Below are 25872 nucleotides of genomic sequence, written 5' to 3' on the forward strand. Positions count from 1 at the left end.
CTTGTGCCTCCCTCTGGGCTGTTTCACCTTATAGCCAGAGTGAGCTTTCTAAAACACGGATTAGACTATGTGATTCTCATGCCAAAAACTCTTGAGTGGACCTTGGGGTCTCCAGGGAACAGTTCAAGCTCCTTATTGTGGTGAGCTAGACATAAACCTTTGGAGAAGGCAATGGCACCCCACTCCAGTACTCTTGCCTGGAAAATCCCATGGATGGAAGAGCCTGGTGGGCTGCAGTCCATGGGGTCACGAAGAGTCAGGTACGACTGAGTGACTTCACTTTCACTTTTCACTTTCATGCATTGGAGAAGGAAATGACAACCGACTCCAGTGTTCTTGCCTGGAGAATCCCAGGGATGGGGGAGCCTGGTGGGCTGCCATCTATGGGGTCGCACAGAGTCAGACACGACTGAAGCGACTTAGCTGCAGCAGCAGCAGACACAAACCTTTGTCTACCATCAGATTTTGCGTTCCTGGCACACAGACTGTATTTGCTTGTCATGAGGTTGGGGCCATAAGAGATGTGAGTTGAAAATGATCTGTCGTTTCCAGGTGTGGGCAGTTAAGAGCTACGTGCCTGTTTCATTTCTTCTCTTGAAGAGATGCTGTGGTGTGTACTCCAGGCCTGTGTTCTAGATGCTGGAGCTGAAGGGTGGAGGAGGGCTGCCCTTCCCATAGCAGACCTTACAGGAGTGAGAAGGGTCTTTGTTGTCCTAAGCTAAGGAAACTTTGGGTTTTATCTGATACTGCAGCAGAACCTACCATAACCCTGGGTAACAAAAGGTGGCATAAGGACTCCAGAGCCTGGCCTTGCATCTCTCTCTCCTGTGATCTCTCCTGTCTTCCTCCCCTCTTCTACTCTATATTCTAGCTACAATGATGTGCCAGGTTCTTTCCCATTTCTAGGTGTTTGCACACACAGTTCTTGTTACTTAGAATGTCCCCCTCGCCCACTTTGCATTCAGCCAAGTCTCACCTTAGATGTCTCTTCCTCAGGGAAGACTTTCAAGACTCCCTGGTGAGAGGTGCCCTTCCTCTGGGTCCCTTGGCCAGATTAAGAGTTAGTCACTAAGTCGTGCCTGACTCTTTGTGACCCAATGAACTGCAGCCCACCAGCCTCCTCCATCCTCAGTCCATGAGATTTTCCAGGCAAGGATACTGGAGTGGGTTGCCATTTCCTTCTCCAGGGGATCTTCCCAACCCAGGGATCGAACCCGGGTTTCCTGCACTGCAGGCAGACTCTTTACTGACTGAGCTACCCCGTGCTTACACTTCACTTACCACTCTGGCTGGAAATCACTTGCTTACTTGTGTTTCTGCCAAACTAGACTATAAGCTCCCTGAGAGTCTTGATTCTGTCTGTTCCCTGTGGAGTCCTCAGGGCCAGTCAGAGTAGATGCTGGGCCCATTTGTGTGTATGTGTGTGTGTCTGTGTAAAGATCCAGGGTCTCTTAGGGGAAGAACTACTGTGCAAATCTGCAATTCAGATTTCTTTTGCCAAGACATTCCTGGTAGTTTAAATTCTTGAGAGCTAGTGTTGATCAGTGGTTTGGAGAAAGCAGTCTATAGTCACACAGAGCTGGTTTGACTTCTGGTTTTACTTCATAATTTTGAGATAGTTAAGCCCCAATTTCCTTATCTAATGGGGATACAAATAATGATAATATCCACATCACAATGGTTATGTTGACAGTTAAATGAGTTGATATATTTAGTGTTTAATTAGAAACATGCAGATGAATTCTTGACATGTAGAAATGCCCAATAAATGTTAGATAAATTTTTGTTTTTAAGAATATCCTCAATGTAAATGTAGTGTCCTTGATTGGATCCTGGAACATTAAAAGGACACTGGGGAATACAAATAAGCTCTGAAGTTTAGTTAATAGCAGTATTACAATGTTGGTTTCTTGGAAGAGGAGAGTGGAAAAAGTTGGCTTAAAACTCAACATTCAGAAAACTAAGATCATGGCATCTGGTCCCAACACTTCATGGCAAATAGGTGGGAAAACAATGGAAACAGTGAGAGACTTTATTTTCTTGGGCTCCAAAATCACTGCAGATGGTGACTGCAGCCATGAAATTAAAAGACACTTGCTCCTTGGAAGAAAAGCTGTGACCAATCTAGACAGCATATTAAAATGTAGAGACATTACTTTGCTGACAAAGGTCCGTCTAGTCAAAGCTATGGTTTTTCCAGTAGTCATGTATGGATGTGAGAGTTGGACTATATAGAAGGCTGAGAGCCAAAGAATTGATGATTTTGAGCTATGGTGTTGGAGAAGGCTCTTGAAGATTCCCTTGAATGGCAAGGAGATCCAACCAGTCCATCCTGAAGGAGATCAGTCCTGAATATTCATTGGAAGGACTGATGCTGAAGCTGAAGCTCCAATACTTTGGCCAGTTGATGCGAAGGGACAACTCATTGGAAAAGACTCTGATCTTGGGAAAGATTGAGGGAAGGAGGAAAAGGAAGTGACAGAGGATGAGATGGTTGGATGGCATCATTGATGCAATGGATGTGAGTTTGAGCAAACTCAGGGAGTTAGTGAAGGACAGGGAAGCCTTGCACGCTTCAGTTCATGGGGTTGCAAAGAGTCGGACACAGCTTAGAAACTGAACAACAACAACAACAGTTTGGGGGGCATGACACCAAGAAAAGTCAAGGGAATCACATGAATTTGCAGAGTAAGTGTAGAGGTAAAGGTGAGTCTTGTTGGGGGCTTAGGGACAGGTAGCTCCATGGGTGGGGCTTTGATCTGAGTCTTAATTCGGTCTGGGAAGGGAGAAAGGGAAATCATGAGTGTTTGGGTTGAGCCACCCCCGACTTCTGCGCTTTTCTAAGCAGCGCCTAGAGCAGGGCCAGGTGGGTGCACACTTGGCTGTTTTGTCACTTCATCAGGGTCAGGTGGCCACAGTGCACAGAGCACGGGCTTTGGGCCAGGCGGTCTGGGCTCAGCAGCTGTGCTGTTTCTTGTCATCTTGTGAGCTGGTTACTTAGCCTCTCTGAGCATCACGAAAATGAGGTACCAATGGCCAACCGACTGAGTTGCTATGAGGATTCCTCCCATTAGATGTGTCATGATGCTCGGCACACGGTAAGGCCTCAGGAGCGGTGGCTGCCTCTGTGCCTCTCTCCTTCACTGTGACAATGCTGCTAAACATTTCTTGGAAAGGCAGCTTCTCTTAAAGGAAAAAATGTAGCTTTGGGAGTCTGTGCTGCTGACCATTTGGGTAAACTGGTGTCACTGTAAAGTGTAGGACTGTAGTGATATTACAAGGTGAAGTGTGAGCGTAGCCCATAGACATATCCCATTCCTGTTAGTTCTTGTCATTTTGTCTTGCATTTCTCTCCATTTGATTCACTTTAATGTTGACTACTCCTCTGAACCAGCTTGTCGCTCTTCCAGGACAAATCTTTTAAATCTTCTATTTCCCAGATGCCTCCCCCCAGCACTTAATTTAGGGGCAGAGTAGGTGCTCATCAAACACATATGGCCCCCTTTCAGGGTGGGCTTCCTCAACCTTTAGATCCTACAGCAGCTGCACTAGCCTTGGTTGTACCCCATTCTTCTGAGCTTGAGAAATCGTGCTTGGGTTGGTTGAGCAGAAGAAGACCAACCTATGAAATGACCACCAAACATTTTATTTATTTTACCTTAATAGTACTTTACCATAATAGTAGGCTTTCATTTCTAAGACAGCTCTGAGGAATGAGAAGCGGAAGGCAAGACGGAAGGCGGGAGCCTGGGAAAGTTGCATCAGACAGCAGCTTCAGCCTCTGCAACTAAATCAGCTGAGGGAACCCATCATGGCCCGAGTCCACCCTGCTATGAAAAATCCGCCTGCTGACTTCCACCCTCTGCTCGTCCTCGTTCTCCGCCTCCTCCTCCTCCACCTCGTCCTCGCTCGACTTGCGGCAGGCGTTCTGGTAGAGCACGGCACACACGCCGGTCAGCCAGGCGGCCACGGTGCCCGCGCAGAAGATGCAGAAGCTGATGAGCAGCAGGAAGATGTAGTCCTGGAGATCTAGGTTCGTGATGCACATATACCGGAGAGGGTTCCCCACCTTCGTGATGGGCCATCCTGCCAGCTCTGTGGGCTCCACGCAAGTGGCATTTTGTTCATCTAAGAGGAAACACACAGCAGGCAGAGTGCTGAAACAGAACTCCTAGGCTTGTGAGGCCAACGGGGACCTGGAGTGATGGCATGGACACCGGCTACTCAAAGTGTGGTCTGAGGGCCAGCAGTACCGGCATGACAGGGACCCCATGAGAAATGTGGAATCTCAGGCAGCACGCCCAGGCCTCCTTGACTCAGAATCTGCATCTTAACAAGATCTCCAGGTGATCTCTGGGCATAGTAAGGTTTGAGACTGCACATGGACTGCTTTTTGCCCCAGGCTTAGCTGCATTCAGGCAACTCACTCCAGTACTCTTGCCTGGAAAATTCCATGGACGGAGGAGCCTGGTAGGCTACAGTCCATGGGATCGCAAAGAGTCGGACATGACTGAGCAACTTCACTTCTAGCTGTGTTCACATCACGTCCTAAAAATGACGTTTGCTTTTTAAGGCTCTTCAAGGAATGGGAGAGCACAGAAGGAGCTGGGATTTTGGAAACTTAAGCAAGATGGTCATGGAGTATTGACACTCCACAGAGCTCCATCAGTGTTTGGCATCTCTTACTCCCCTTCCTCGTCTTACCCCCACCTTCCCCTCCACCTTGTCCCTTTCCCTTCTCCTGTGCCTGAGCCCAGCCAGGGATCACTAAGGCCACTCAAGGTCATCACAGCCCACTTAGGAGGGACAGGATTCTCTGGAAATGCCTACTGTGTGTTCTCTACACCCTCAACCTGGAGAAATCAGGGACAAGCTCAGGGCAAAGGGACAGCCAATACGGGAAGCAGTTCTGCTTCTGTGATGCTGTTGGCATCACTCATGATTTACATGAGTCTCAGTCCTTTATAGCGGCTGACTCAGCTGCCTGGATCCTTCTCTGAGCACCTCCCCACACCAAGCACTGTGGACTTCAGTATATAATAGAAGGAAAAGTGGGTCATGGAGCCAGACAGACTAGAATTCAAACCCGCTGTCACTAATTTTGGAAACTTCAGCAGGATGTCTGATACTGTCTTGGAATCCCATTGCCTCATCCTATAAAGAATAACTGTATCCATGAAATTAAAAGACGCTTGCTCCTTGGAAGAAAAGTTATGACCAACCTAGACAGCACATTGAAAAGCAGAAACATTACTTTGCATACAAAGGTCCTTCTAGTCAAAGCTATGGTTTTTCCAGTAGTCGTGTATGGATGTGAGAGTTGGACTCTAAAGAAAGCTGAGCGCTGAAGAACTGATGCTTTTGAGCTATGGTGTTGGAGAAGACTCTTGAAGATTCCCTTGGACGGCAGGGAGATCCAACCAGTCAATCCTAAAGGAGATCAGTCCTGAATATTCATTGGAAGGACTGATGCTAAAGCTGAAACTCCAATCCTTTGACCACCTGATGTGAAGAGCTGACTCATTAGAAAAGACCCTGATGCTGGGAAAGATTGAAGGCTGGAGGAGACAGAGAATGAGATGGTTGGATGGGATCACTGACACAATGGACATGAGTTTGAGTAAGCTCCAGGAGTTGGTAATGAACAGGGAAGCCTGGAGTGCTGCAGTCCATGGGGTCACAAAGAGTTGGACACGACTGAGCAACTGAACTGAACTGATAAAGAAGAACATCTATTCTCAGGGTAATAAAGAGGATTTAACCGGCACAGGTGAGCAGGTGAGCTACTGTACACAGCAGTGCACACAGTACACTGTACACAAGAGCTGCACAGACTGCTCAGAGCTCTGTTGTCAGCCCTGCATTTCTCTAGCTCCATATATTTTGCCATGCTGATGCTGAGGTGCCTGTGTGCAGTGTCCAGGTGAAAATATCCAGCAAGCATTAGATAAATGAGTTTCCACTCAGGGCTGAGATTAGGGCTTAAGACAATTATGATCAGAGTCATAGTAGCAGCTGATATTTACCAAGTTCTGTCTACATGCTAAGTGATATGTAAATGCTATCTCATTTAATTCTTGCAAGAATGTTGACACATTTTCATCCTTGTTTTTCACATCAGGAAACTGAGACTCAGAAAAGTTTCCTAACCTGAAGGTTCTGGATAAACTGCAGGATCTCAGCAGGGGACAGGAGACAGAAAACCTGGACTGAGCCATCTGAGCTTGTTTTGCAGAAGTAGGAGTCAGAGAGAGACTAATGCGGGGAGAAGCTTCCCCTACAACAGGGTAGGAACTCCAGGCTATGTAGTGGTAGTAGTGAAAGTTGCTCAGTTGTACCCGACTTTTTGGGACCCCATGGACTATATAGTCCATGGAATTCTCCAGGCCAGAATACTGGAGTGGGTAGCCTTTCTCTTCTCCAGGGGATCTTCCCAACTCAGGGATCAAACCCAGGTCTCCTGCATTGCAGGCAGATTCTTTACCAGCTGAGCCACAAGGGAAGCCCAGGCTATGTAAAGGCACTGATTTCTTTGGTGACCAAGAAAATGAGGGAAATCAGTTTGGACTAGAGCTAGAAGCAGGAGAAATAGGGAAAGGAATACAGAGGTGAGCTTACTGGGAGGCAGCTGGTTCTGGGTGACTGGAATGAGCTGTCCAGGCTGACCATTAAGTCCTCTCCAAACTGGACACCATTGCCTGCACCCTGGTTCCTGGTCAGTGCACCTACAGTGAACTTGTTGGTTACTTTCAGGAAGATGGCCTGATGTTTGTAATGCTACTGAGGACTCGCTCTTGGTTGAGGTTTTAGTCACAGGAGGAGGAAGCCAGCATGGGGCTGCCACATTGACTGTTTGCAAAGATTACAGAGGAAAGGAGAGGAAGAAGCCCCTCTCTAGAACGAGTGTGAGACAGAGGCCCTGTGGGTGACCCAGGCCAACTGGAGAGGAAAGGGCCCTTGGGCTTCCATCTCAGTATGTCTCAAGACCTCTCTCTAGTCAGCCTGGTTCAAGGACCTCTGGTGCTTTTCCAGGAGGCCCAAGCAGAGGCTGGTGAGGTGAGGGAAGACTCCGGCAATCTTCAGGAATTCTAGCAAGACAGGGCTTAGATCACCTGCCTAAGCTGCCAGAGACACCATGTGGGAATATACAAAGAAAGATGTATATGAGAAAGGAGAACATGGGACTCTGAGGGTCTGGAGTGTGCCCAATGGTGGGTGCAGAGGGGTTTATCTCATTCTATTTTTAAAAAGATTAGGCTTTCAAATCAGGGCTTGGGCGGCAGATATGAGACTAAACATTAAATGCGTTATTTCCCCATTTTGGAGCATTACCTTGAAAGGAGCAATTAGGCAGCGATTTTAATGCATTGTTAGGCTGCTTTTAAGTGAGGGATGTGGGTGGCTCTGTGGAGAGGGTTTTTCTACTGCTGCATTCTCTCTCCCCTCTTCATTACCTGTCACCGCCAAGGTGTGAGCTCTCCTCACCTCCCAGCACGTCTGTCTCCACCATAGCCAGCTCCCCAGCTCTGGACCGCTGCACACACTCCTGCCAGATTTCCCCTTCTGCAAGCTTGGCTCTTGCCAGTCACACTCTGGTTCAAAACCCCTGTCTGACTCCCCCCAGGGCTCAGGATAACATCAAGACCGCCTGGTGTTCAGAGCCCTCAGCGTTGCCCCGTTCTACCATTCCCACCTTACTTCTCAGTTCTCCCCGTAACTCACCCTTTATTCTAGTCAAATTAAACTCTCTTTGCTCCTTGGTTACCTCTCCCCCTTACCTACAGCTAGCTTTGTTACACTGCCCTTTTCGCATCAAATATCTCTTCCTCCAATTTTTGCATCATCAAGTCCTTCCTGTCCTTCAAGGTCTAATGTAAATGCATCTACTTCCAGGAACCCTTCCCCAGCCACTTCATCCTCCCAGTTCAGAGGATATATTGTGATTGTTCCCACTGCGGGCTCATCTGTTGCATTTCTTAGCATCATTCTTACTGCACCTATCACGTTCTGTCTTACTTGGTGGTTATTTGCTAGAAAAGCAAAGCATCAAAAAAAAAATTTGAAAAAGCATATTTTTAAACAGATTTTTTTTGGTGTGACCACTTTTAAAGTCTTTATTGAACTTGTCACAGTATTGCTTCTGCTTCATGCTTTGGATTTTTGGCCACAGGAATGTGGGATCTTAGCTCCCTGACCAGGGACCAAAACTATAACCCCTGCAAGTGAAGTCTTAACCACTGGACCACTATGAAGGTCCTGCAAAAAGCATCTTTTCTCTCCTACAAGACAGACTTTTAGCTCCTGAAGGCATAATCCATGTCTGATCATTATCATTCTTGTTAATAAGAGCTATTATTCCTTGAATTACTTGATTTTTAATATTTGGGGATTTTCTAGCACTGCTTTCATTATTCAATTCTAGTTCAGTTCTACTGTAGTCAGAGGCATATTTCTGTGATTTCAGTCCTTTGAAGTTTATTAAGAATTTTCTTTATAATAGAGTCAGTTTTAGTAATTTTTGCATGTGCACTGAAAAAATGTATTGTCTTTGTTGAATACATTGTTCTATGTATGCCAATGAGTGTGCTTTTATACAGATTGTCTACGTCTTTATTGACTTTTCATCTTTTTTGGCTTTTTGTTAACTTTATTGTCTCAGCTACTATTAGCCTACTTGTTGTCTGCTAGTTACTGGGATGGAGAAGGTGACGGCACCCCACTCCAGTACTCTTGCCTGGGAAATCCCATGGACGGAGGAGCCTGGTAGGCTGCAGTCTATGGTGTCGCTAGGAGTCCGACACGACTAAGCGACTTCACTTTCACTTTCATGCATTGGAGAAGGAAATGGCAGCCCACTCCAGTGTTCTTGCCTGGAGAATCCCAGGGACAGAGGAGCCTGGTGGGCTGCCCTCTATGGGGTCACACAGAGTTGGACACGACTGAAGCAACTTAGCAGCAGCAGCAGCAGTTACTGGGAAGTATGTTAAAATCACCAGTTATGGTTGTGCACTTGTCTACTTCTGCAAATAGTTCTGTTAAGTTTTGCTTACATATTTTGAAGCAATGTTCTTAAATACATATATAACTGTTAGTTCTTTCTGGTAGATTTACCCTTTTCTTTTGGTTAGTGTTTGTATTGCATATCTTTTCCCATCATTTTACTTTTAATCTTTCTGTGTTCCTATATTTAAGGTACGTTTAGTAAGCCAGATGCAGTTGGGCTTTGTTTTTCATTCAGTCTAGTAAACTGTATTTTAATCAGCCCATTAACATTTAATGTTAGACTGATATATTTGGATTAACTATTGTTTTCCATTTTTTCCACTTTTTAAATGATCCTAGCTCTCTATTATTTCATCTCTCTCTTTTTAAAAAATTTTTTCACTTTGTATTGGGGGATAGCCAATTAACAACATTGTGACAATTTCAGGTGAACAGCAAAGGGACTCAGCCAGACATACACATGTATCCATTCTCCCCCAAACTCCCCTCTCATTCAGGCTGTTAGGTAACATCAGGGTAAGTTCCATATGCTACACAATAGGTCCTTATTGGTTCATCTCTTCTTTAGCTTGTTAGTCATGCATTCTTCTAGTCTAGTATGATGACTTTAGGGTTTATGGACCTATCTGCTCATCTTGGAGTGTCTTATATGTTCTAGGCATCATATAAGGTGCTTCACGAAATTAAACTCTACTCTTGAGCACCCTACTGGGTGTGTGTGTTAGTTGCTCAGTCGTGTCTGACTTTTTGCGACTTTATGGATTGTACCCTCCCAGGCTCCTCTGTCCATGAAATTCTGCAGGCAAGAATACTGGAATGCGTTGCCATTCCCTTCTCCAGGGGATCTTCCCAATCCAGGGATCAAGCTTGGGTCTCCCACATTGCAGGCAGATTCTTTACCTTTTGAGACACCAGGAAAGTGCTCCACTAAGTAGTTTTAATTATTCCCAAGCTACAGGAAGAATAAGTTGTTCATCAATTACTCCTTCTCTGGCTTTCTTGATCTCCTTGCCTCTGAGAAAAGGCTGCCAAGGCACTGTTGTATATGTTGTGCACTGCACAATCCCAGGGCTTTCATTCATATTACAAACAGGCAGTTAAGCCCCATATTATCCCTTTCTCAGCTCCACTTCATAGGTGCAGAGCATTTGCCCCAGGTACAGTGCCTAGGTACAATTACAGGTATCATTAATGTTTAAATTCTCCCTGCAGATAGTTCCTAAGGAAACATAAACCACACACTTCTTTAGTTCCTCATGTGGCATATTGCTCACAAGTGGAAAACCTGTCTGCCAAAATCAACGCATGAAGGGAAAAGTTTCAGGGACCCAGAACCACACCTGGTAGCATAGCAACTGAGGAAGCCTTCCTTCAGAAAACCAGCTTGAACCTGGTGGCTTTATGAGGAACTGCTCTTTTTCTTAATCCACAAAAGTGACCACAGTTCTGCAGTCTGCATGGCTCTCCAGATGAGCAGGCTGCTTTGAGTTCCCTGGACAGTCTTACTCAGGAACTGCCTGGGCTAAGGGGAGGAGGCCAGCCTCCAGCTGACGGCCATGTAATGGGAGAGGATACAATTTGCAGACTTCAGTTACACTGCAACTACCCCTTGGAGAACAAATGCCAGTTTCTATCAGTCTAAGCACTTTGTGGTAAAAATTTCCACCTGGAACCTAGAGAAAGGCCCAGTTCCCCCATTTCTCCTTATTAGGCCCTAGCTTGCCTGAATATCATTGGATGTTCAGTACTTTGTCTTTTTTTTTTTTTTTGTCCAGCTAAATTATGTATTTATTGAGGAAGTGGATATCTGTCTGCTTCTGTCTGCTAGATTATGAACTCCATGAAGACATGGATTTGTGTTCACTATTGTGTCCCCAACATCTAGAGTACTGCTTAACACACACCAGAGCTCAAAGTATGTTTGTTGAGTGGATTAAATATTTTTTGTTATTAATGTCCCTTGGGGGCAGTGTTATTGACATAAGGCTTAATGGGAGGAAAGAGACCTTGGGGTGATAGAAGGCCATAGATGGGCAGCTAACCTCGTACCATCTCGGACTATTCTACATTAGGCTAATACCAATCCCTGCTTACCTTGTGAGAGTTTAGGGAGAATTCAGTGAGCTAAGGGATGTGAAGTCTTGGAGGAGGCAGGAACAGATGGTCTCCAGGACAAAATGAAGGGTAAGCCTTGAACTGTCTTCTGAGAGTGGAGAAGGAGATGAGGGTAAGTGCAGATGGAGATGGGGGGTGAGGATACAAGGGCTGCAGGCATGATATCAAAAGGTAGCTATTGTTTCAATCACTGCTTGAGAATTGTTTGAGAGCAGAGATCCTATTTGTTCACCTGTATATCCCTAGTGCAATGGCACCCCACTCCAGCACTCTTGCCTGGAAAATCCCATGGATGGAGGAGCCTGGTAGGCTGCAGTCCATGGGGTCTCGAAGAGTCAGACATGACCGAGCGACTTCACTTTCACTTTTCACTTTTATGCACTGGAGAAGGAAATGGCAATCCACTCCAGTGTTCTTGCCTGGAGAATCCCAGGGACGGGGCAGCCTGGTAGGCTGCCGTTTATGGGGTCGCACAGAGTTGGACACGACTGAAGGGACTTAGCAGCAGCAGCACACAATAGAGCCTTGATAAATATCTGTTGAATACATATAGGAGAAAATGTGTGGATTATTGGCCTAATCTCATACAGTTCAGTTCAGTTGCTCAGTTGTGTCTGACTCTTTGTGATCCCATGGACTGCAGCATGCCAGGCTGCCCTGTTCATCACCAACTCCTGGAGCTTGCTCAAACTCATGTCCATCAACTCAAGATTCCATCCACCCATCTCATCCTCTGTCGTCCCCTTCTTTTCCTGCCTTCAACTTTTCCCAATATCAGGGTCTTTTCCAATGAATCAGTTTTTCATATCAGGCAGCCAAAGTACTAGAGCTTCAACTTTAGCATCAGTCCTTCCAGTGAATATTCAGGACTGATTTCCCTTAGGATTGACTGGTTTGATCTCCTTGCAGTCCAAGGGACTCTCAAGAGTCTTCTTCAACATCACAGTTCAAAAACATCAATTATTCAGGACTCAGCTTTCCTTATGGTCTAACTCTCACGTCCATACATCCATCCATATGGGAAAAACCATCTTTTTGACTATACAGATCTTTGCCTGTAAAGTAATGCCTCTGCTTTTTAATACACTGTTGCAAAGAGTCGGACATGACTGAGCGACTGAACTGAACTGAACTAGGTTTGTCATAGCTTTTCTTCCAAGGAACAAGCGTCTTTTAATTTCATAGCTGCAATCACCATCCCAGTGATTTTGGAGCCCAAGAAAATAAAGTCTGTCACTGTTTCCATTGTTTACCCATTTATACACCATGAAGTGATGGGACCAGATACCATGATCTTCGTTTTTCAAAGCTGAGTTTTAAGCTGGCTTTTTCACTCTCCTCTTTCACTTTCATCAGGGGGCTCTCTAGTTCCTCTTCACTTTCTGCCATAAGGGTGGTGTCATCTAAATATCTGAGGTTATTGATATTTCTCCCTGCAATCTTGATTTCAGCTCGTGCTTCAACCAGTCCAGCATTTTGCATGATGTACTCTGCATGTAAGTTAAATAAGCAAGGTGACAATATACAGCCTTGACGTACTCCTCTCCCAGTTTGGAACCAGTCCATTGTTCCATGTCCAGTTCTAACTGTTGCTTCTTGACCTGCATACAGATTTCTTAGGAGGCAGGTAAGATGGTCTGGTATTCCCATCTCTTGAAGAATTTTCCACAGTTTGTTGTGATCCACACAATTCAAAGGCTTTAGCATAGTCAATGAAGCACAGGTGGATGCTTTTCTGGAACTCTCTTGCTTTTTCTATGATCCAGCAGATGTTGGCAATTTGATCTCTGATTCCTCTTCCTTTTCTAAATCCAGCTTGAACATCTGGAAGTTCTCAGTTCACACACTGTTGAAGCCTAGCTTGGAGAATTTTGAGCATTACGTTGCTAGCATCTGAAATGAGTGCAATTGTGCAGTAGTTTGAGCATTCTTTGGCATTGCCTTCTTTGGGATTGGAATAAAAAGTGACCTTTTCTAGTCCTGTGGCCACTGCTGAGTTTTCCAAATTTGCTGGCATATTGAGTGGAACACTTTAACAGCATCATCTTTAAGGATTTGAAATAGCTCAGCTGGATTCTCATACAGCAGTTCTTTAAAACTCATGTTTTTGGCTTTGCTGTGCAGGACTTGTTTCTGATGGAATTTGAAGGGAACACTATTATATTCTGCTGTACTATGAATGGGGCTTTCCCTGGTGGCTCAGCAGTAAAGAATCTGTGTGCAATGCAGGAGACCTGGGTTTGATCCCTGAGTCTGGAAGATCCCCAGGAAGAGGGCGTGGCAACCCATTCTAGTACTCTTGCTTGGAGAATCCATGGACAGAGGAGCCTGGCAGGTGGCAGTCCACAGAGCTGCACGGAGTTGGACATGACTGAAGTGATTAAGCAGCAGCAGCATACTATGAATGGCTCAGAGAAGATTCCCTAGAGGGGAACCTGGATTGCACCATATGCAGCCCAGCACAACCAAAGCCAACTGGCCAACAGGGCCCCTTCTTAGACCCTCATGCATGGTCCTGTGAGTATTTCTAGTCCTGACATTGGCTCCTACTTTTGCCTCCCTAGAGCTCCTTTCTCTCCTCACCCAAATGTCTTCCCTTGATGGAAGCCAGGCTTTAGCAAACTATAATCTGTGGGCCAAATCCATCCTGTGGCATGTTTTTGTATTGATAAATAAAGTTTTATTGGAACACAGCCATGACCATTCATTAATGTAGTTTCTATGGCTGCTTTTATGCTACAGAGACAGAGTAGTCACAACAAAGACCCACAAAGCTTAAAATATTTACTTGTCCTTTTTTTTAAATTTTTTTAATTGAAGGGTAATTGCTTTACGGAATTTTGTTGTTTTCTGTCAATCAACAGGAATCAGCCATAGGTAGAAAGTGTGTGCTGACTCCTGGTCTAAAGCATCCTTGGCTTTGGATGATTTGGGCTTGGGCAATACAGTTCTTATAACAATTTTTCCCCTTGCATGAAGAGTTCATATTTTGGTAAGGTTTAAGCCTGATTCATAGACCATTGGAACACTACAGGAACAAACCTTGAAGTCTATCAAGTTCAGCCTGATTATTCCTGTGCTTTAAAGTTGCTTAGACTACAGAACTGGTCTTTTGTATGAGCAGTTGTAGATGAGCACAGTTTACAGGTAGAAAGACCCCTTTTCTTCATGACATTTCTCAGATGCTTCTCAGTGCCCAGAATTCTGTCAGCAGGAGCTTCACTTCACTGATAAAATAAGGCTTAAAGTGTAAAGTCCTCTGGAAAAGAAGCCAAAGACTTAAGCCCTCCCATGCGGAATGCCTGCTACTGACTTTCTGTAGCAGGTTATGATGAGGGGAGAGGAGCCAACTGCATATCAGATCTGGGGATGGTACCAGGCAGTTCTGGGAAGCTAATTTGTAAACCAAACAAAGTTGGCTCTCAGTTTGGCCTAGAGCTGGACCTTGTGAATAACTACCCATCTTCTTGGAAAAACTCAGATAGTGGACAGTTATTGTCCTCATGGGTAAGAGGCAATTTAGAAAAGCTCAGTGGTGGAAGGGCAACACCATTCACCAGTTGCCCAGGCAGAGACTTGGGAGTCCTTGCTGCCTCTCTCACATCCCATAATTCAAGCCATGAGCCAGCCCTGTTAGTCTGACCTTCACAGTATACCCCGATTCTAACCTTCTCTGGACCATTACCTGGGGCCAAGCCACTGTTCCCTGCTGCCTGAAAACTGAGGCAGCCTCTTAACTCAGGTCCCCGCTTTCCCAGCTCTCCATCTAGCACCGGGAGGCAGCTGTACATCATAGATCGTGTCTCTTCTCCACTTAAAACCCTTTCATAACTTCCTGTCACATTTGGAATAAAATCGAAAGCTTCTCCATGACCTCCAGGTCCTATGTGATCTGGCCTTTGATTTTTAACCTCATCTCTTACCTTGGCTCCACTCCTCTTCAGCCATACTCACCTTCTACTACATTGAACTTATTCCACCCTAGGGTCTTTGCACTTGCTCTGGCCTTTGTTTAGAAAGCCCACGCCACTCTGTCATGTTTCCTTTGCCGATCCCCTCACTTTATTCAGTTTTCTGCACTTCTTAATTTATCCTTTGATATGTTCAGTTCAGTTCGGTCGCTCAGTCGTGTCCGACTCTCTGCGATCCCATGAATCGCAGCACGCCAGGCCTCCCTGTCCATCACCAACTCCCGGAGTTCACTCAGACTCACGTCCATTGAGTCAGTGATGCCATCCAGCCATCTCATCCTCTGTCGTCCCCTTCTCCTCCTGCCCCCAATCCCTCCCAGCATCAGAGTCTTTTCCAATGAGTCAACTCTTTGCATGAGGTGGCCAAAGTAGGAGTTTCAGCTTCAGCATCATTCCCTCCAAAGAAATCCCAGGGCTGATCTCCTTCAGAATGGACTGGTTGGATCTCCTTGCAGTCCCTGTGATCCTCTCATGCTAAGCATCATTTGTTTGGTTTTCATGATCACCAGTGAGCTGATGATTTACAAACATATATTTTATCTTCTATTCTGAATTTCAGGTCAAAACATCCAAAAGCCTCCTGTCTCACAAAGAGCTCCCGCTCAACACATTCAAGACAGGACTTGGCTTCTCCCCAAGCCCCTTTACTACTTTCTTCTCTCAGTGGAGCCCCCACAGCTGTCCAAGCCAAAGCCTTGGGAATTACACTTGATTTTTCCTTTCCTTTATGTTCCACATCTCGTTGACTTTTTTATTCACTCAAATATTTTTTGAGAACTTTCTCTGTGTCTGAAGATTCAGACCTGCTCTTGGATCTTGTAGACCTTCCTGTCTATCAGAGAATACAAATGTTAAAGAACACAGACCTGTTAATTACTTAGAATTGTGCCCGGAGTCACAAAGGGAGTGCAGGGGACTCTGAGAAGGTCTAGTTCAGTCCCAGGTCCTGTTGTGTCTGCCTTCTGAACAGTTTCTTCTGGCCTATCTGTACCTCTTCAATTCATGCCTCTGCTGTAGACTGCCAGCCTCTCTTGTCTGAATGCCCACAGAAGCCTCCTAGCTCTGTATTCATCTTTCCTGCCTTCCAAAACTTCTCAGGATACATTGCATGTTCCCTAGAAAATCATTCAAAGGCCCTAGATGGCCAACCGCCCGTTTCTCTTTTCTAGCCGCATCCACACTTTGTTGGATTTCTTTCAGGTTGGGGAATTCTTCATTTCTAGAGGTGAAGAAACTGAGGTTGGCTGCTTTGGCGGCCTTACACTGCCTCCTTCCAGGGGCCTGAATGGTATTGGGTGACCAGAGGGGCCATGCATAGCGGTCTGGCATTTCTGAGTTTGAGGGGGCTTTAGATCACCTACTCTCAGGGATTCCAACTGGGCTGAGTTAGAGAGTGTATGAGAATCACACAAGGTCCTTCCCAAACTGAACAAGCTTGCCCCCTCCATCCCTTCTCAAGTTTTCTGGATCGTTTGGGGATCACTGCCCCAGTTGCAGCCCTCTCAGCGGCTTCATTGCCCTCGGGAGGCTGCTTCTCTGGCTCTCAGCAGAAGGGAGCCACAGGGCCAGGGTGAGGTGGGAGAGACACGCTAGCAGAGCAGTTGACAGCCTTGGCAATGTCTGCTGCCCAGCTGTTCCCGCTTTTGGTGTCTGGTCTTTATTGCAATCTCCCTGATGGAGGAGATGGGTTAGCATTAATAGTGGAAGGGTGTGAAGACCTGAATTCATTCTGGAAATCTAAGTTTTGGCACAGTTGTAGATGACTTTGTACTTGGTGGGTTGAAATGGGGCCATTATCTTATTACAGCAGCCTGGAATACAGGATAAAATAGCCTCAGAATGAAACTAAGATGTTCTCTGTTCAAAATGCCCTCTAAATGGCTTAGACCTGAAGCAGTGCATGACCCAGCCCATCTGCTTCCTGCAGATGTCCCCAGGTGGCTTTATCCCCCTGCCTTGGTGGCACTCCTGCCTAGAGTCCTTTTTTTGACTTGTGGACCCCACCATTGGACTAAGCAGAATGGTCCAAGGACTGTAATTTAAGGGCTGACTCAGACAGACCTTCTGTCCTGAAACTACCCCCATGTCTATGCTAGTAGCCTGTCCCTTTCTGTGTTCTCTCTGGTTCGTTTGTTCCCTGTCACATTGCAAATGCCCTTTGAGGGAGACATATCAAAACATTATTAGCCACCAGCATCACATCCAGTGTGTTAGTCGCCCAGTCATGTGTGACTCTTTATGACCCCATTGACTGTAGCCCCCCAGGCTCCTCATCCATGGGATTTTCCAGGCAAGAATACTGCAGTGGGTTGCCATTTACTTCTCCACGGGATCTTCCCAATCCAGGGATTGAACCTGGGTCTTCTGCATTGCAGGCAGACTCTTTATTATCTGAGCCATCAGGGAAGCCCCCAACATCTCAGTGTAAATCAATTTATTCACTAGTTGAAGCAGCCACTGTAGAGCTAGAATCCAGGTCATTGTCATTGGGCTTCTCATAGACCCTGCCCCAAGCTAACTGGGTCATCATCTCTGGACAGGGAGCCTGGGCTTCTTGTGCTCATTGGAATTTGAGAACTGCTGGTTGAGCAGGCCAGGCCTGGGAGGAAAATTCAAGGCACTGAGTCCCTGGAGGGTGGAGGCATTGTTCTAGCCAGCAGAGGGTGTTTAAGACAGGAGGTGAGAGAATGCAGAAGTTACAGGTTGCATTTCCTAATTGTGTGACCACAGTACTCATCTAGGAACATCTGTACCTCAACACTAACCCATTGTGTACTTGCCCATTTGGGACCCTGTCTGCTGACCACTGCTCTCCTCTTCCTCCATCTAAGTGCATCTTTTATTTCTATTTAGGTCCAACTAGAAGGAGTCTTATAGAATGTCTACTCCTGTTTCCTTATTTCAGAGACAAGTGAGACTCAGAGAGAAAATGACTTGCCACCCAAATCATACATTGACATGATTGAGATCAGAACTCCTGGCTTTCAACTGCATTTTCCCTCTCTTGTATCCCTAGATTTGTCTTATTAAAGACAGGATTTATGACTTCTTTCCCTGTGATAAAGCACCCCAACATCAAAAAAAAAAAAAGAATGTTAAGCATATAATAAACACACAATATCTGTTTCAGAGTTGAATGGACAGTGATGTACCTGATAGTAAGGAAATATCATGGCATGGGGGAAACACTTAACTTGGATGTTAGAAGATCTCCATCCTGGACTGGACTCTATAACCACTTACCTGCTGCTGCTGCTAAGTCGCTTCAGTCGCGTCCGACTCTGTGCTACCCAAGAGACGGCAGCCCACCAGGCTCCCCTGTCCCTGGGATTCTCCAGGCAAGAACACTGGAGTGGGTTGCCATTTCCTTCTCCAATGCATGAAAGTGAAAAGTGAAAGTGAAGCCGCTCAGTCGTGTCCGACTCTTAGCAACCCCATGGATTGCAGCCTACCAGGCTCCTCCGTCCATGGTATTTTCCAGGCAGAGTACTGGAGTGGGGTGCCATTGCCTTCTCCAGCCACTTACCTGAGAGGGGGCTAAATTATAAAGTTCCAGCTTAAGTATCTTATATTAAAGGCTTCCCTGACCAGTCATAAATATGGCTATTTAAATGAATTGAAATGACATAAAATTAAAAATTTGGTCCTCAGTTCCACTAACCCTATTTCAAGAGTTTAATTGCCACATGTGGCTAGTGGATACTGTGTTGGACAGCACAGATTTAGACCATTTCTGCTGCTGCAAAAGGTTTTGTTGGACAGCGCTAGACCAGTGTGGAGGCAGGGTGCAGGGATGTTGGAAGCCAGACTTGTTCTGTCCAGGAGCTTAGAGCTGCATTAGTTTTTGAGAGCATCTTCAGAGGCATTCAACTCTGTCCTGCTGGGGAGCGCTATCCTGGGAAGAGCTCAATTTCCACGCTCACCTTCAAATAGCATTAATGACTGGAAAATTACAGTTCTGGCCAGGAATTAGTCTTCCTATTTGCTGACTTGAGCCAAAAAGAAAATGCAATCTGTGAATCTGTTTTAACTCTGTATTGACCAGAGCATCCGAGGAACAAGCACACTTCAACTCACTTCTATTTCTGCTATGATTTTTGTCTTTGGAAACTGAATACATGAACTCTTTGAGAACTGGACAGTTTCCAGTGCATCTGGTGAGTCTATCATTGAGGGTTTCCTTTAATGAAGACTTTTGGTAACAGCACCAAATCTCTGGTCAGTAAGGGAAAGTTTTGATGCTCCTATTAGCTGTAGCCTTGTGATGAAGCAAGGTGAATAAAACATTCAACCTCCTCTACAGTTCCTCTGAGGGGGCAAGCAGCAGTATGACATAGGGGGAGAACACGTTATTACCCTCATGTCTTTTAAGACCACTCCATGTCTTTTTTGGATCTTGGCTTCCTTCAGGGTTCCCCACTGTTTCAGAGTTAATCTTAGTTAATTGTATTTCCTATGAAATCACTCTTTCCTCTGATATGAAAGTTGATAAAAGATTGTTCAGTCGTCCAGTTGTGTCTGACTCTTTGTGACCACATGAACTGCAACACGCCAGGCCTCCCTGTCCTTTACCATCTCCTGGAGTTTGCCCAAGTTCATGTTCATTGCATCTGTGATGCCATCCAGCCATGTCATCCTCTGATGCCCTCTTTTCCTTCTGCCCTTGATCTTTCCCAGCATCAAGGACTTTTCCAATGAGTTGTCTATTCACATGTGAGTGAGTGAGTGAGTGAAGTCACTCAGTCGTGTCCGACTCTTTGCGACCCCATGGACTGTAGCCCCCCAGGCTCCTCCATCCGTGGGATTCTCCAGGTAAGAATGCTGGAGTGGGTGAGTTGACCAAAATACTGGAGTTTCATCTTTAGCATCAGTCCTTCCAGTGAATGTTCAGGGTTGATCTCCCTTAAGATTGACTTGTTTGATCTCCTTGATGTCCAAGGGACTTTCAGGAGTCTTCTCCAGCACCACAGTTCAAAGGCATCAAGGGGTACTTATATTATTTGCCCAGGAGTTTATGTATCTTTCACAACCCTCTTCAAGATTGGGGCACTTTGGGAGATCCATAAGGATACATCTCTAATGGCTAATGGTAGCCTGATGGTAGGCTGTGGATAGGGAGAGCCTGGGACAAAACTTCTATTCAGTACTCTTCAGATGACAAAATTACACCATGAAGGTGACTTCTTTCTCCCAGGGCCATGTCTACCCATTGGAGGTTGGAACTGACCTCGACTCCATCCCTCGAAAGATGCCTGCATGTCCATATGTGTTCCTGGAAGTTGGCTTGTCTTTAAGGTAGAACTTCAGTTCTAGACTCAGATGACTCAGGGAGAATCCCCTTACTGATGTTGGTCCAGCCCTGAGTCTCATGATCCAGTTGAGACCATGCCTTTATTTGAGATTTTTTTCCCCCCAGGGTCTGAATTCCTATATTCATAATTCATCCAATATCCAACTCCCTCCAGGATTCCCTCCCTTCTATTTTCTCAGGGATGAGTGTCCTGAGACCTGCTGCCCACCTTCTCATAGCCTATTTATATGCCCACATGCATCTGTACAGGCGTGTCTCCTGGACAAGGCACACTGTCCTCCAATACCACCGAGCCTTGCTGAAGTCCACTGCTTGCCCCATTGGCCACCTGACTGATAACTGGTGCTCTCTCCATTCCTTGCGCCTTTCCTACATCTGCCTACCATTCATTTATTGAATGTTTACTGCCTACCATTCATTTACTGAATGTTTATGCTGTGCCAGTCTTAATGCTAAATGGAAGTTCATAAATGTTCTAATTTCATCCTTGCACCATCCCTGGGCAGTTGGGTCTATTATTAGACCTGTCTGAAAGATGAGGAAATTGAAGTGCAGAGAGGTTAAATGAATTATCTGATCTCCTACAGATACTAAGTGGCAGGGCTAGGAATATGATTCAGGTCTGTTTTGCTCCAGAACCTGAGCTCTTAACACTGGGCTTTCCTGCCTGCATGGTGGCCATCCTTCACCACCCACAGCTGAGACTTTCCCAAGTGCTTGTTCTACCCCAAAAGGCACATGCTGCCTTCTTTGTCCTGCTCTGTCCGGTGAGTTTAGTTCTGGTGTCCCATTGCACCGTGGGACACATATGTGCAGGTGACTCATAGTCACATGAGTCTCTGTACATACTCCCAGGCTTCTTGGCTAGTTGTCTCCATGAGCACTTGTTTGGGACATAATAAATATTTAAATGAGTGAAAGGATGAGCTGAGTGGTGGCATGGAAGATCCCTACTTCACTGCCATGCTCTTCAAACGCTCTACATACTATAATTCTGCTGTCATACTGACCTCAATACAGCACTGCAGGCAAAATCTCCAGGAGTACGGTTTGGTATTCTCCCTGGGTCTAAAATGAAACCCATCTTTAAGTTTGATTCTCCTTTATAAACAACCAGGTTATTCAGCTCATTTCATAGAAATTTTCCTATATCCTGAAACTTGGGCACATGGGAAAGAGATGTGATACCATTCAAGAACATGTCAAAGATTACCGTTTTGATAGAAAATGTAGTGTAATAGGTGGGCTGAAAGTTGAGAGTTCAACTAGAGTGTTTGTAAATAGCAAAGATATTTTCACCTAACAGAGGAATGAGTCATCATATGAGAGTCACCTAAAATAAATGTCTCCGTTATGTTGAGGTCTGGCTAAAGGACAAGTGGAGCATTCCGTGAATTCTACTGCGTGTGTTTTCAACTTTGTGTCTGTGTGTGTTTGTTCATGTGTTGGTGTGTATCTGTGCATTTTTACACATGTATGTGTGTCATGCATATGTAATACGTGGTCGAGAGTGTGAGTATGTATATATATGTATGTATGTTTGTGTAGATATAGTTTTGTGTTTGTATATGTGCATGTGTGTATGTGTTCGCACATGTGTTTGTGTGTGTGTGTGTGTGTGTGTATGCATGGGAAGGGAGAACCAGACTGAATAAGGTGCAAAGGAGAGCAAACACTGAAGTTGGGTTTATTCTTTTAGAGTTTGGGTAGATTGGGGTGAAACCTTGGATTGGAAGGGAAGTGCAGGCATATTATAGTGAGTCTATGATGGCTCGGGCTTATTATCCAATGAAAGTGATCTTGTGTGAGTTCCAAATGTAGACAAGACATAAAGGTGAAATATAGGTGCTGTGGCCCTATGCTTATGACATGACTTATATTTATTACTAAAGTGACTTATTGGATCATAGTTATATAATTTGAGGACTTAAGAGATAGCAGTCATATAGAAAAAGACTTGAATTTGAAATCAGGAAGTTCAAACCACTTTCCTGCCATTTAGTTGCTGTGTGACTTTGGGTGAACCAATCCATCTTATTAACCATAGGATAGGGTCAAAAATACCTATTCTAGCCTCTTTCCATAGTCTTAGGGCACAAAATCTAAGAGCTGGTATGAAACTCAAAGTAGAGAAAATGAAACTGCACATGTGAAAAACTTCAGTAGCTGCAAAACCTGATACAAAGCTAAATTGTTCTATGCCTGGCTTGGGGTTCACTGATACCTTTAAGAGATAATAATAGTGAATTGGGGCAATGGGACTATATTTCTGCATGAAGTGATCTAACCAAACAGCAGAGGGAGATGAGCAGATTTGTAGTTTCGTGCGTGTGTGTGTGTGTGTGTGTGTATGTGTTGGGTGGGGGACTTCCACTGGACAATGGATGAAAAGATTTGTCTACCTCAAAAGACAGACTCTTCATTCATGAGAAGCTTATGAGCTTGACAAGATAGACACCAGCTTCTGATGTTTTTGAAAACATGTAGTGAAACAGATTCAGTTTATAATCCTGTCCAATCCTGGATGGAATTCAGTCAAAGAGTCCAAAGTAGTTAGTCTGAAAATTCTGAGAAGATACAACTTTAAAAGCTAAAATTCGGATTAAGGGAGATTACCTGGGAGGTGAAGTGAAAGGCTCTGCGACTGGGGAAGGAGCCAAGCTCCTTCACACTTTTCAGCAGGGGGTCCTCCTGGCAAATTGGCAATTTCTGCTCAAGAAAAATGTGTATGAATGGTGGGGAGGGAGCAAGAGAAGATGATGCTGGTCCACAGGCTAGTTACACAAACATTGACAGGGAGAATCCCATCTGGGAACCACATTTAATGTATGAGAATGATTAATATTAACCTTCTTTTAGAGAGCTTTCTAGAAACCACCACAGCACCAGTCTTGAGAAAAGCAGAAGACACCATCTCTGGAGAGGCAAGGCAAGCGACCCAAGAAACTGCTCCTGTATTCTTTTATGATTAGTACTGTTAAGAAAATGGTCTGACGAAGTTTGTTCCTTTCGATTGATTCTAACTTGAGTTGGCTTAGATGGTAAAGGGTCTGCCTGCAATGCAGGAAACCTGGGGTCAGGAGGATCCTCTGGAGAAGGAAATGGAACCCACTCCAGTATTCTTGCCTGGAGAATCCCATGGACGGAGGAGCCTGGCAGGCTACACCCCATGGGGTTGCAGAGTTGGACATGACTGAGTGACACACACAATTCGAGTTGAAGTACCTGGCAGCAGGGCCAGGTGCCACAGGCACAAAATTTAAGGAGATACTTTCTCTTGGTGCCACCTTCAATTTTGTATCCTGGGAGCCCCAATTTTGCATCACTTGCCCCATCATAGTACAGCCCCTGCCTGGAAGACATTTAACGACAGACCCACTTAGAAAGCTAGGAGGCTTTTTTTACTTGCTGTCATCACCCAGTTCCTTCTCTCCCAGTGCCCCTTAAAAGCCTGGCATTTTGGTCAGGAATCTTTCTAGAATATTGCCACTTGGACTTAAGGGTGGAAACTTCAGCAGGACATTTGTGAAGCTGGTATATGAAATTATTTTCAAAAACACACACCCAGGGAAGGCAGAGAAGACATGGTTCTGACCGAGTTTAATTACATCAGTGGCTCCAAGCTTTCTGTGAGGGGCTCGTTATTTCACACTTATCCAAAGCTCTGCCTTCCCTGGGTCAATGTGATATTGGTAGCGTGGGGGAATTGAAGGATGAGAATGGAACAGTAAAGTCACTGAAAAGAAGAAGGGATGAGGCACCAGAGTGCCCTAGGGACCATGGCAGAGCCGTGGGGACAGTGGACAGAGTGGCAGCAACTGGCTTGGAACTCTACCAGGTAAGACTTGAGCGTCTGCCTGTGAGTTCGGAATCTCTCTGCTTGACACACTGGGCATTGGTGGCCCATTCTGCACTCATTCGTGCTGTTCTCACCTTCCGTGCATGTTAGCATCTGAACACAAAGGAGATATCCAAGCCTTCTCTTCTCCTCCCCCTCTCACTCATGTCTCAGTGGCTCGACTGTGCCTCCTCCATCTCTATTGATCTTTCCTTTCTATGCATCATACCATTGGATTTTCTCCTGGTTAGGAATGACTGAATTTACTTTTAGATCCTAGAAAAGTCAGTCACCAAATTAAACAGATTAAAATAATTTACCAAGGGAATTCAGTGTCCTTGTATTACTTTGTCATTTTGCAGTTATAGTACATTATCATTTCCACTCATATCATTTCACATTGAAAGGACACTCTCTATGTTTGGTAATATTATTGTCCCCACTTTATGGATCAAGAAACTGAGGCTCAGAGAAATCGAGACTTCCCCAACAGCAGCTGAGTAGTAAGGGCTGAGTATGGGAGCAGAACTCAGCTCTTTGGATAATTATTCTAGAACATTTTCTATTGATCCTTATTGCCTCTCCAGTCAACCCAAGGATGGATCCTGCAGAGCAATAAGAATGCTTTCAATCAGTTTTACCCAGATTTCTCTCCCACACTAACCACCTTTTGACTTCACCTTTTCCGGAACCAGTTCCTCCTATGCCATCATATCCTCATCCCCACACGCAATCAAGCCCTCACCTGGATAGTTCAGATGGGACACTATTAAGTAGATGGTGAAGTCCAGGAAAAAGCAGTTGCATTTCCAGGGGTTTCCACTCAGATACAGGGTCTGGAGTGTTATGAGGTTTTGGAAGGCAGCTTCATCCAAGGTCTGCAAGCCAGTATTTCTGAGGTCCAGGTATCTCAAAGAGCTGGTGTTGGCAAAGGTGTACTTGTTAAGTGATAACAGATGAGGGTTGTTGGAGATATTCAGCTGCAGCAGGTTGCTGAGCATGGAGAAACTATACGGGGAGATGAAGGTTAGATTGTTGAAGCTGAGGTCAAGGTAGATGAGTCTGAAGACCCCGACAAAGGTATAATCCATCACCTCCTGAATCCTGTTCTTCTGGCAGTCCAAGTAAACAAGGTCACTGAGGAGTCCTAGATTCATCGCTGGCAAGAAACGGATCTTGTTATCATTCAGGTACAGCCTCCGGGTGTTCAGGGGTATATCAGAGGGGTATTCAGTTAACTGGATCCCTGTGCAGATCACTTCTTGGTCTTGACATTGACAATTATTTGGACACTTTGACCCCGATACCAGTACCATTCCGAAGGAAAAGAGTAACCACCCCGGCCTAGGGCCTGAAGCGAGGGACATAGTAAGTCGCGGCGACTACCCTCCTTCCACTTTCCAGCGGGCGCTATCCCTCTGATCAGAAGGCTGCGAGGGGCGGGGTGGGGCGGGGGAAGGGCGCTGGAAAGAACTGTAACACTCTAGCTTTGTGCAAAGCAATTTTCCATTACAGAAGAACTGAACAGAAGTTGAAGCGCCAAGCCGGGTGCCCCACCACCCGGCTTGGTGGCTCTGCTGGTTGCTCACTCCCAGACTGCTGCTGGAAGCCTGCCTGCTTGCCTGCGTTTGCAA

The 25872-nt window shown here is 45.4% G+C and overlaps 1 protein-coding gene across 1 annotated transcript; it reads right to left on the bottom strand.

Moving 5' to 3' along the window:
• Positions 1–3630: 3630 nt before the first annotated feature.
• On the bottom strand, positions 3631–25872 carry LRRC52 (leucine rich repeat containing 52). Its single transcript, XM_061399799.1, has 2 exons — positions 24984–25872; positions 3631–4128 (listed from the first exon to the last, which is right to left on the bottom strand). Exons 1-2 carry the CDS (start codon positions 25603–25605, stop codon positions 3788–3790), a joined length of 963 nt encoding a protein of 320 aa, XP_061255783.1. The 5' UTR covers positions 25606–25872; the 3' UTR covers positions 3631–3787.

Source organism: Bos javanicus, chromosome 3 (genome assembly GCF_032452875.1).
Source record: "Bos javanicus breed banteng chromosome 3, ARS-OSU_banteng_1.0, whole genome shotgun sequence".
Taxonomy (NCBI): Eukaryota; Metazoa; Chordata; class Mammalia; order Artiodactyla; family Bovidae; genus Bos; species Bos javanicus.